The sequence below is a fragment of the Setaria viridis genome, chromosome 7 (assembly GCF_005286985.2).
Source record: "Setaria viridis chromosome 7, Setaria_viridis_v4.0, whole genome shotgun sequence".
Taxonomy (NCBI): domain Eukaryota; kingdom Viridiplantae; phylum Streptophyta; class Magnoliopsida; order Poales; family Poaceae; genus Setaria; species Setaria viridis.
In genome coordinates, this window is record NC_048269.2 from 18,064,331 (window position 1) to 18,076,948 (window position 12,618).

At 46.6% G+C, this 12,618-nt stretch overlaps 1 protein-coding gene across 1 annotated transcript; it reads right to left on the reverse strand.

The window, feature by feature from the left end:
- Nucleotides 1–10,200: 10,200 nt before the first annotated feature.
- LOC117865987 (probable BOI-related E3 ubiquitin-protein ligase 3) lies at nucleotides 10,201–12,218 on the reverse strand. The gene is made up of 2 exons (XM_034750271.2): nucleotides 11,693–12,218; nucleotides 10,201–11,605 (listed from the first exon to the last, which is right to left on the reverse strand). Exons 1-2 carry the CDS (start codon nucleotides 12,110–12,112, stop codon nucleotides 11,099–11,101), a joined length of 927 nt encoding a protein of 308 aa, XP_034606162.2. The 5' UTR covers nucleotides 12,113–12,218; the 3' UTR covers nucleotides 10,201–11,098.
- Nucleotides 12,219–12,618: the final 400 nt, after the last annotated feature.

Consider the following 12,618-nt stretch of genomic DNA (forward strand, 5'->3'; position numbering starts at 1 on the left):
ACTTCTGCAATTAGTTTTATAATTAGCTCATATTTAGTCCTTCTAATTAGCATCCAAACATTCGATGTGATAAGAGCTAAACTTTAACTCCTGGTATCAAACAACCCTCATGGGCAAAGACTAACAAAGGTTGTCATCACCTTTACGTTACATCATGAATTGCAGGTTCTCCGTTAGGTTCTTTGCCCATGCATTACAGTAAACACGTAACAGAAAGCTTCTTTAAAAGGTACTGTACCTCAAAGCAATGAAACCAACTGGTCCAATCAAGCCTAATAATTTTCCCAGATCTCAGAGCTCATATTCTACTCCTTCTGTTTCAAATTGTAGATTGTTTTGACTTTTCTAGATTCATAGATATTCGTATGCATCTAAACATACACTATATTTAGGTGCATATAAACATCTATGCACCTAGAAAAGTCAAAATGACTTATAATTTAGAATGGAGAGAGTATTAATTAGCAGCCGTACTAGCTCCTGTGTATATCAAAATCGATCCAACGCTCCTCACCCAGTCCCTATACACAGCGGCTGAAAGAGCAAGGAGTGTGGGTGTGGCCCAGACCTCTCGTCCTTTGTACAGGGTGCCCCATATGTGTAGTCCCCGACAACATTTTCGTTGTCCCTCTCAATTCACTATCCCATATTTTTAATAGAAAAATAAAATAAAATCACTATCCCACGAGTGAATGCACCCATGTGACGTTGCCACATATTGATCATCAGGTCCGATGCTATAATTGCACTATAGTGTTGTTGTTGCTTTGCAATTTATTCGTACGGATTGGTCATTGGTGCATCCTAGATTGAAAGGTTCTTTTGCAATTGGAGTACGCTGGTCTAGCTGGCTACCTTGATTGCTTTGCTTTTGGTGCCTTGAATTTCTCAATTTGCTTCACAAAGTGTGCTCTTTGGGCAGACGAAGAACTCCCTCCCTCGGTGTTGAAATATAAGGCATCATGGGTTTTTTTTCTAAGTCAAATTTTTACAAATTTGACATGATAATATTAACGTGTAACGTACTATCATATAAGTAAAATATCAAAATATATTTTATAATGAATTTAATTAGAGCTGGATAACGACCCGGCTCGGCTCGGCTCACTCCAACTCGTTATGATAACGAGCTACCCCAGTTCGGCTAAAAGCTAGCCTAGCTTTTAGCTCGTTGACTTAACGAGCTAAAGCTGAGTTCTGCTAGCTCGCGAGCCCGTGAGATTTCCTCTCCTCTTCTTTCTTCACATCTATCCTATTCTGCAAAAATTTAAGCATGGAATATGACACGGTGCATAGAACCTAGATTCAAAGAACAGAGAGACAATAGGCAAGAGACAATGTTCAGATCTAGAAAAATAGTCTAAAGAATGAGTTAATCAGGATCTTGGATAGAATACGCACCATGGGTGCGGAGTACGGAGATAGAAGGAGTAGCTGGAGCTCGATTTGCGGATCGCTGATCTTTGCGGGAGAGGATCCAATAACTTTCACTCTCTAACTTTGAGTCACCGCCATGCGGATCCATATATCGTATTTGGGTTCACATGGCGGTGTAAGTGAAAAGATATAAAGTTAGAGGATTTCATTATAACCGTGGCTCGGTGGTTACTTGGGTTTCTTCCTCGGAGTTACGGAGGGAGCACGTGAGGTAGGGATGCAGTGAGACCTGCTGGAGGGGAATAATTGCTAGACTGGTGCTGGTCTGACCCGCTGGGTGTGTGAGTCGCGCTCACGCCGGTGCTGCGCGCTGGCCGCTGGTCAAGGGAGACGGTAGGCAACGGCAGTCGAGATGCTTGTGAGACAGTGGCCCGCGTGTGGCTAGGGTTCGGTTTGTGGAGCGGTGGAGCAAGGAAAATGTTGTGGAGGCAAGTGAACCGTTGCATGGGCTCTTCCTGTGGGCTATTTTAGTTGCTGTGTGCTGCAGCCCATTGGAGTCTACAGCTCGTTTAGCTCGTGAGCAGCTCACGAGCAGCTCGAGCCAGCTCGTTATAACTAATGAGCAAAATACTAGCTCGCCTCATTATGAAAATACACCGAGCCATGGGAGCTAACGAGGCACGAACATTCACACGTAGAAAAACAACATTTCATTCTTAATAAAAATCTCGATTATTTTTATCTTTAATAAAAAATTCATCCGTGGGACACCTTTAGTCTCAGTTGGTGTTAGACTTTAATCCCGGTTGTTAATACCAACCGGGACTAAAGAGTCCCCCACGGGTTACTACAAAAGGATTGTATTCCCGTGCTATGTAGGTGAGATGGTAAGGAAGCTACACGCGAGGCTTGAGGTCATGGGTTCGAATCCCACGTACCACGCACGCGCATATTTCGTGTTCAGCCCTAAATCGAATGATGATTATTAAATGTCATAAATATTAACTAGCGGTGATGACTGATGACAGATCGCTGGATCAAGGCGTGGATTTGTGCACTGGATACGAAAACACATGCGTGACTGCAGAAGCGTAACATGGCTTCCTTTTTTTTCGTTCCTGCCTGAGTACGTACGGTTTGGGCAGTACTAAATTAAATGAGTTCAAGTCTTGATGCAGTTTTATATGTAAACGGACGACGGATCCATGTCCATGTGTGGATTCAATCAGCTGGTCTCCGGTCATTGTTCTCACGGACAAAGCCAAACTGCTCGGCTGGCCGGTCAGAGACCTGCACCATGTTAAGGCTGTTGAAGAGTGAAGACCTAATGACTCTCAGCTGGCGTACCATTACAAACAAGCGAAAACACGCAACCATTCACATGGCCAATAATCTGCTGGTTTCGGGTTCTCCTCATCACGGCATCATGCAAACGGAGAAACTGAAAGCATCACGCATTCACGATTCTGTTCCTTGCAGAAATATTAAAGCCCTCTGCACTGATGTTGCCTGTTGGCAACTGCTTCTCGCCACCTGCACGCTAGCGGTGCAGTAGGTTGCCAGCCAGTACTCCCTCCATCCCAAATTATAGATTGTTTTGACTTTTTTACTTGCGTAGTTTTTTCTATGCACCAAGATATAATGTATGTATAGATGTATAATAATATCTATAAACCTAAAAAAGTCAAAACGAAGTACAATTTGAAACGAAGGGAGTAGCTTGCTAGAGCCTTCTGTTTAACAGCGCATTTGGAAGCGACGTGGCAGCGAGTGAATGCATAGTTTATATAGGAGAGAGTAATTCCGTATGCTGCCATTTCTCTGTGTGTTTTTGTCAATTTCCGTGTATGTTTTAGCTAACCCACAGGGAAATGAGTAATTTTCATGTGTGTTGCACTAATTTTCCCATGTGTTTTAGCTAACCCACAAGGAAATAAGTATTTTCCTGGGCGTTTTTTGAATTTCCTTGTACTTTTGAGTGAACCTACAAGGAAATGAGTAATTTCTTGTCGGTTTTGTTATTCCCTGAGGGTTTTTTAGAACCCACAATGAAATTGTGTATAGACAGGGAAATCCGGTTTTCCAGTAGTGAGTCCAATTAGACATGAGTGTTAGCGTCGCCATTTAGGTTAAGATATATGAGACGTCATTGGACTGATCGATCGCGGTGCTAGCTGAGTACCTAGATGGCTAGCCTAGCAGCCTTTCGACCTCTAGCTAGGTGCAGAGAAAATTAGGTTCCGGCGACATCAACAACAGTAATATGGTTCCCACGATCGATGACGTGACGCCAGACAACTAGTGGCGGCATGGACATCCTGTAGCTAAAGTTTAATCTGTGTCACATCGGATATTCAGATGCTAATTAGAAGGATTAAACATGAGCTAATTACAAAACTAATTGCAGAACCACTAGGTTAAATCGCGAGACGAATCTATTAAGCCTAATTAATCCATCATTAGCGAATGTTTACTGTAGCACCATATTGTCAAATCATGGACTAATTAGGTTTAATAGATTCGTTTCGCAATTTAGCATAGGGGTTATGAAATTGGTCTTGTAATTAGCCTATATTTAATACTCCTAATTAGTGTCCAAACATTTGATGTGACAGGGGTTAAAATTTAGGCTGGGGATCAAACACCCCCGTAACACAGTGCATAACTAGCACCTATTTGCACGGCATGTTTCACGGCTGACGAACTGCAAGGCACGGCACTAAACACATGCGAGCATGCCACGGAATCGTCATCAAATCGTTGCCTCCATGTGGGGTAGACTGCTAGCTATCCCCGTCCCCGGCCTTTCATTATGAATCTGTCCTTGTAGCAAAGACTGTTGGATTTGTTGTCTTTTGATCCTAAACCCTTCCAACGACCCTGAGGCCACTGGTGATCTACAGTCAGATGACATGTGCAGCCACTGTTCCGATCCATTCCTCTCCCCGTACTGCAGTACTAGATATAACTGCATGCACGGCCCTAATAAACCATCACCACTTCTTAACACTCCTAATAACAGTAGATAGTGCTACGCCTGTAGTTGTGGTCTATGCTCTAGCTAACTGCACGTACGAGTGCGTTGCCTGCAGCAGTAGGATACTAGGATCTTTGACTTAATATTTTGTAAAATGAAATGCACTCATAGATTTCATCAACTAAATTTCAAGATGAATGGAATATTATGGAACAACACGTTAATCAACTGTGATAGTAGTATTTACATAATGAAAAGATGAATCAAATGCATGTTGAAGCGGAGAAAACAAGTATCGATTTGCATGTTTGCATGGATATATATAGTTAGGAAATTCATAATTCATACATATTTGGGTTAAGGAATTTTTAAGGAGAATTTTAGGCTGTGAAGAGATCTACAACTTTGTAAATGAAAATAATTTAGAGCCATTTAGGTTCCCAAATAATATTCGCTTAAAACTTCAGCAAAAGTGCATTACTAAAAGGATAAATATCCCATTGCTACCAGCAATCAGTGATGGGTAATAAGTTGGTAAGAAAACTACACACAAGGTGGCATGCGGTGAGTTCAGGCAACCGCGAAATGCACTTCAGCGGATTGATCGATAACGTTAGCTGGCTGAGTACCCTAGCCTTTCGATCTCTATCTAGGTGCTTAAACAAATTATGCTTCGGCGGCATTAGCTACACACTGTCGATCATGACATGAAATAGGGGCAGCATGCATTAGCAGTGCAGCTTCAAGCAATTTGCCCGGCATGTTTCACGGCTGGCGAACTGTGATGCATGCCACTAACACCTGCCGGCCGAGCAGCTTTTCTGATGGTGATAATGGGCAGCAGATTAAATACATCAAGTCGTTGTCGTGCCTGTGCTAGCAACCCCAGCCTTCCATTAATCTGTCCTTGCAGAAAAAACAAAGGCAGTTGGATGTTGTCTCTTAACCTAACCATAACACTGTGGTGTATAGTCAGATGACATGTAGATCCCTGTATCCCATCTATTGGTAAGGGTAGGACACTGCTAGGACGCGTTTGGATCTTTGGAGCTCTGTTAGATGCTAAAAATTAGTTGAGGGCCTTAATAAACCATCGTCGCCTCTGCTAACTAACGCAGCTAAAAGCGTGAGTTCTCTGGGATCCAAACACACAGCTAATAGTTAGCTCTATGCGACCTGACCTAAACGGGCCTAGACATTAGTGCTCCATGCAGGTTCCTAATACACCACTATCTCCTCTTACAAGTTAGTCAGTAGCTAGTGTGATGCCTATGCTCAACTGCACGTATGAAGGTGCTGCGGATTGCAGTACTTGGCTCTTGGCTGCAAATCAAATCAAAGGTGCACATTCCATTTCTCGCACATGGCTCATGCAAAATGCGGGGCATTTTTACTGGCCAGACACTAAGATATATATTAGATCTAGTGGCTAAATTGTCATTTCGTGAAATCGATGGTTAGATGTTTTTTTTTGGAATATCTAGCAGGGTCTTTTTTTAAAAAAAGAATTCTTGTGAGGGTAAATGTAGAGCCCTCCAGTTAATAATGGTAAAGATAGTTTAACTTGTTGTTAAATATGGTACTTTGGAAAATCATGAGCCTATATGGTCCAGCAAGCTCTGAGCTTGCTCACCATCGCCCACTTGCTGGGAAACCAGGGCATGACGTGCTGTCCAGACCATGCCATTCCTTTCTTCTCTCTCTTTTCTAGATTTTTCATTTTGTTCCTTTCCATCATATTTTGCTTTCTTCACATCTCAGCATGAGAAATGATCATCAGACCCTTGTTTATTAAACTAAAATTGCTTAGCTGCAGCCAACCTCAATCTCTGTAAACACCTTGTAACAATATGCTGCTTACAGGCTCAAGTAATTAAGCAATAAGCAGTAATTGCTTAGCCAAACCGAAGTCTTCACAAAGCAGAATATGTAAGTTTTTATTTAACAAGCACAAAGACATGCATTTCACTAACTTAGGCACTTAGCCAAGAAGGAAATTATGTCCTCCAACTCCAAGATCCATTCAGATGATTGTTGTGTCTACCAAGGAAGCAAATCCAATCCACAGCGCTACCCCAAACCATCACACCTCCCAACCAAAACAAGCTGGAAAACAATATGACAGTTCCACAACAATATGCACAGTATGACTGGCTAAATGAGCCAGCAGGATCATCAAACCTTAACAACCTACTGAGAATCACTTTCCTTGGATCATATGTTCTTACCTTAGATCGGTGAGGTTGACGTCCACAGATGCAGAAGCAGTAGCTGTCCTAGCCGCCGGTGGCGGCCTAGGTGCGCGGCCACCTCGTCGGTGAGTTGAGGCCTCGAACCGGACCAGAGCTGGCCCGAACCAGCAGCCACTCTTCACCCCGTTCGTTGGCTCCAACCTCCTGTGAAGCTATCTCGTTGGTGGCCGGCGCCGACGATCCATTGATGATGCTGGAAGTGCCAGGATCGGCACGGAACCAATCTAGCCCTAGAGCCACCGCTGCTGCTCCGACGCACCACTCCGGCCATCCTCCGGACATGCCTGTGCCTACAGCCATGGCGGCGCTGGGCCATGCGCCGGAGCTAGGCCCGCTGCCGCTGGGGGCCAACCCAAGATCCGGTAGCGTGGCCGGTCTGGGTCGCGCCGTCCACACCCCCGGTGGCTGCGCCTCCAGCCACGTCGGGGACGCCGGGCCATGCACCCGCGCACCCACGCACCCGCCTGGGGGAACTTCGGCAGCAGCCAGCAGCGCGCCCAAGGGACCCGTCGGTGGGCCTCCCTACCATGCGAACGGGGATGGGGCGCCGCCACTGCCTCCGCCGGCCGCATCTTGTAGACCACCACCGGATCCGCCCCTTTCAATCACCGGGGGTCCTCTTCCGGTTGGTGTCGCCGCCCCGTCCTCCATTTTTACGTTGCCGCCGCCAACCGTGAGGAGAGGGAGAGAGGAATCGAGCGATTAGATGGGGGAGAGACCGTGCGGTTCGCTGTGTGGATGAGAATGGGGTGGTGGCATACGGGCTATAATTTCAGCGAAGTCCAGGGACAATTTCGTACCTAGTCCTGTGTGGATGGAGAGGAAGTCGCGGAGAGCTGGTTTTTCCAGCTCCACCTCGCTAGTACAAATTGCAAAACCGCTTCATGGGTGCTCCGCAGCAGAAGCCGTTTTTTGGAAGGGCGTTTGGTACAGCTTCTCCAGAAGCTGTCCAATAAGTCCTACCAAAAGGTCCTAACTATATGAACAGGCCGAGTTGGAACGTGCCATAACATTGAAGACAGCTATCATTGAACAGAGTGTAGATCCAATTTCAGTTGGAACCCTACTGATTGAAAAATGCACATTGACTACACTAGAAAATAGAGTTTAGATCTCCAAGATGGACAATAGTATTGACTCAAAACCGTACGCCCCATGTTCATGAGATCACGTACATGTTTGAAAAACGAATAAAATAAAGCATATCTCTGCTAGACCTCAATTCTCAACGGCTTCCTCTTTAGCCAAATCTGAACAAGTGTGTGCCGACACACGCATAAGCTCGACTGGAAAAGAACGAACTAGTTAAAAAAAATGATGCTGATAAGACCAAACCAGATCTTGCAGAAAAGGAGAAAAAATAAGAGGAGAATAGTCGCCGTGCTCGATCAAGTCGACGACTCATCTCACCATTCGCGGCATGCATGTGCAACCTTGCACTGTGAGCTTTGAATTGCTTTGGCGGCTTGGTCTGATGCAGTGGCGTAGCCAACACTGCACACAGCACACCTGTGCGGGTTGAGCTGTACCGACAATGAAAGAACCGAAGGCACAACCTGACAATCGTTCAGCAGCTTCTACACATTTTCCCTTCCTCTGTTCATATATTGCACTTGCAAGGAACGAGGAAAGCTATCATCCTCGATAGATAAGCCATCTTGCATGCGATTCAGGAATCATGGGCCATGTTTAGGCGGCAACTATGGAACAAGGGTATACATTATATTACGGTGCAGACGTGCAGTACGTTCTCCTCAAGGAACCACTCGCATGTGACAGAGCGAAACAGAGTGTTCTGGTCGTCTCGCTATACGTGCACTGCACGCACGGTGCCGCGCGGGATTCGGGAGCTCGAAGGATTTGTCGCTGATAATTTTTTCCATCAACATTTGACCATTCATCTTATTCAAATTTTATTATAAATATAAAAAATAAGTCATACTTCATATACCTTTAACGATAAAGTAACTTACAAACAAAATAAATAATACTTAAATAATTTTTTGAATAAGCTGAACGGTCAAACGTCGTGATCAAAAGTCAATAGCGAATATGGAGGTAGTACTTGATACGGTCGGTGGCTCGATCGTCTCCTCAATGCGACATGACCTACTCCCTTCGTTTCAAAAATAAATCGTTCTGCGATTCAAAATGTATTAAAAAATAAGTCACTCCTATAGTTACTTCTAAAATTTTCCAAATAGATTAAAAATGTAGATTAAAAGTCTATATTACCCTTCACTAATTACCATGCACTAAATATACCTTTTCTATTTACATGGTGGCAGGCTTGCATGCGGACCAGCATGCCACAATTAATTTGCATACCGAGTGAGGCATTTATAGCAAAAATGCCAACTTTGGAATTAAAAATAGCTATATTATTATGAGATAAAATTTAAATGCTAAAAGTAGCTATATTTTGTGAGGAGCGAGAACTTAATTTTTGCATATGTGCATGACTGCATGTATATGTAGGCCTGCAGCAGTCACTTAGCGTTAAATATGACTAATGAATATAGACAATCGAGGTCATTTTATCTTCTTGTTAATCTGTTCAACTTATTTTTTAGACAGAAGGAGTATAAACATTAATCACATGGTATGAGATAGGTGTCGATCGATCGAACCGGGCCACCTATGGTCATGGATCGATCTGGAAAAAAAAAGATTAGAAACAAAATAGGATATATCATCTGTTACTGAAAAAATAATGATGGTTAAATTCTAAAATAAATTAAAAAAATTGTATGTATGAGGCTCGAATCTGGATGGATAGATTTCACCACAAGTAACTTTAACACTGAGCGTAGCTGAGTTTGGGTATTTTGCACGAACCATGCATTCACAAAAAGAGGTGCTCTTTTAAATTTTAGACCTTCTCTAACACGGAAGTGAAGTCGATAGCTGACATCATGTTTTGATCGATGTGGAGTTGAGAGGAGAGCAAAAATTTCGACGCTAGCGTGAAGTGAAGCATCTGTCTCGAATGCATACCGATACAATTGCAGACCCCACCTTCTCACAGCAATACAGCATGCGGTTCAAAATACACTGACATGATCTCTTTCTTGCTTTTATTTACTCCACCTCCATGTCACACTGTCAACATTTTTATCTTATTTTAGTATGTTCCAATTCCCTAATGCGCTTTAGAGTGTTATTTGGTCTGCACGATAATAACTTTATAAGTGGAACAAAACTTTTGATGAGAGGGAAAAAGGTTTGGGCATTAGGGTCAAATCATTTAAAATCGTGAAAAGGTATGGGATCAAGTACAAAAATAGTTATTAAATTTAATTTTTCAATTATTTTTTCAGATCAGACAAAAAATCACAAACAAAAGTACCAACAAATACCGGTGGGATATAAGAAAGAACAATAATAAAAGGTATTGGAGATTAATCCAGACAGGAGCATTTCGGGACCATGCAAAGGCACTAAAGTATATTTGAGTGAGCCAAAATTGAGCAATTTATGCATAATGTTCACCCCAAATTCCCATTCAGTACTTGTTGGCACACATTTCCCTGTCACAATTGTAGCACCGGAAGATTCCAGCGACTAGAAAACCAAAACGAAGGACTCTTGATGGATCATGAACATTAATCACGCATGTCACGTTGAAGGGGACCTCTTACATACTGTTATCTGCAACTTAAATAAGCAACCTCGTGCTCGGGAGGATAGACATGCAGGAAATGGACAAGGAAAAACATGGAAAATACAACGACCGGCGGCGGCAGCAGCAGCAGCAGGTAGCGACGACCGACGGCGACACGATGCGTTTTCTCGGCCGTGTCCATCACCCATTGTTCGCCGATCCCTTTCCGCGCCAAAAGCCTCGACATCACCAATTATCGTGCCCATCCAGATACGTGCCCATCCGTCCAAGCATACTGCTACCGCAGGTCACCGCACGGCGTTGGCCGATGGGACGACGTAGCCACGCCGCGAACGTGCCGGATCCGTCGCCGCACATGCAATGGGGGCTGTGGGGCGTGCCACCGCTGCTAGCTGCTCCCGGTGTCGGTTGCGTTCGTTGCATCCCATATTCCCGTCTCGTCTCATCTCATCTCTTCCATCACGCAACTGTGGCAGCTCGATTAGCGTCAGCGAGTGCCGCCTCAAACTGACTGATGGCGCTGGCCTTTTGCGAATGACCATTGTTGCTCGTCGACACTGCTTGTCCAAACTCTCCGTTCCTGCCGGTCCGGTGCCTCCGATCCATGTAACTGAGCACACATGATTGGTGCCGTGGCACTTTCGATCGCTTAACAATCTCCGATTCCAGCATGAACATTTGCAACCTTGCAAAGTCAAGGAAAGCAGACGGCGTGGCGTAGACGCTCAAGTGGCGGACGTACACGATGTACCAGTACGGCATGCAGTACCATGCTCTGGTAGACAAACACCTTCCTTGCCTCCTGGGTCTTGGGCTCTTGGCCGGCATGTGCACAGTGCACGGACGGACGGACGGACGCCGTAGGCTTCAAGAGACCAGGACAAGGAGCGAAGCGTTCTTGGCGGCCGCGCAGACGGGGCACGCGTCCACGCCGGCCTCGCAAGCGCGGCACAGGCACAGGTGCCGGCACGGCAGCAGGAGCACGCACGCCTCGCCGCCGCCGCACGACCTGCACGATCGCGCCGCCGCGGCCGGCGGCGGCGCCGCCTCGAAGCAGCACGACCGCGCGTCCTCGGCCTCGCCGACATCACCCACCAACGCGGCGGCACAGCTGGGCGACTGGAGGAGCTGGTCGAGGGTGGCGCGGAGGCCGGCGCCGACGGCCTCGTGGCTCCTGGCGACGCCCATCCACGCCTGGCACTCCGCGGCCATCTGCCGTGCCTTCTCCTCCAGCTCCGCGTTGCGCCGGAGTGCGTGCTCCACCTCGGCCTCCGCCGCGCGCAGCCACCCCGTCGCTGCCCGCGCCGCGGCGGCCAGCAGCGCCCGGGCGTGCCTCCGCCGGGCCTCCTCCAGCCCCGCGCGCATCCTCTCGCTCTGCACACAACCATAGCAAATCAGTCATCGTTCCACCACCGGATCAGCAATTCGATTCATATTATCCAATCAATCGCAAGAACGTACCTCGTGTCGTATGAGCGCGTCGATCTCCCCGCCCAGGTGGGAAAACGAGAGGGTTGCGCCATTGGCCGCCCTCCCGCTGGTGGACGCCGCGCCGGAGCCCATCGTCCTGCTCTGCGCGTCCCCGACCGCCACCGGCAGTGGTAGCAGCCCCTGCATCGCCGCGGGCGGGGACAGAGCCACGCGTTGATCCTCCAAGTCCGAGAAAGAGCCTCGCGAGTCTGCCACGCCCACGCGCGCCCTCTTCCTCGGCACAAAGCCATAGTTGCCGGTGAGCTCGCTGCCTGGGAGGTCGCTGAGCAGCGTCGTGTCCGTCACCATCCCCGCCGGCGCCGTTGGCACGCACCCGGCGTACTCGTCAAAGAACAGGGAGCCACCCACCGGCGGGAAGTCGTGGGGGAGGTGCCTCGCCTGCACGGCCATGGCAAACGCAACGACCGCACACGAGGAAGGCGAGGAAGGGGATTGAAGTGCAAGTGCGGGCGTGGACGCGTGGTGGTTATATACGGCTGCAGGGACAGGGTCAGGATGCAGGGAAGTCATGACCATGACTTGGGCGTGAGTGCTGGGGCCTGGGGATTCCGGATTGGCGAGGACACGGTGGAGGCGTTGGGAGCGCGGTGAAAGTGGCTCGTTTTCGTGTGGGAGAATCTGTGTATGAAATGACCTAGTATTTTATTCCTGTAACAATATCGTCGGTGATGGTTGGTACGTAATGTTCATCGCTGATATACTCCCTTCTCCCTCGCTTCCAAATTGTAAATGTCGTTTTAGCTTTTTAGTTTACAGATACAATGCATGTCTAGGTGCATAATAATATTTAAGAATCTAGAAAAATCAAAACGATCTACAATTTGGAACGGAGGGAGTAATATTTACTATGGAAAATGTTCAATGATTAGTTAAAAAACAAAAAAACTGTGGTTCCA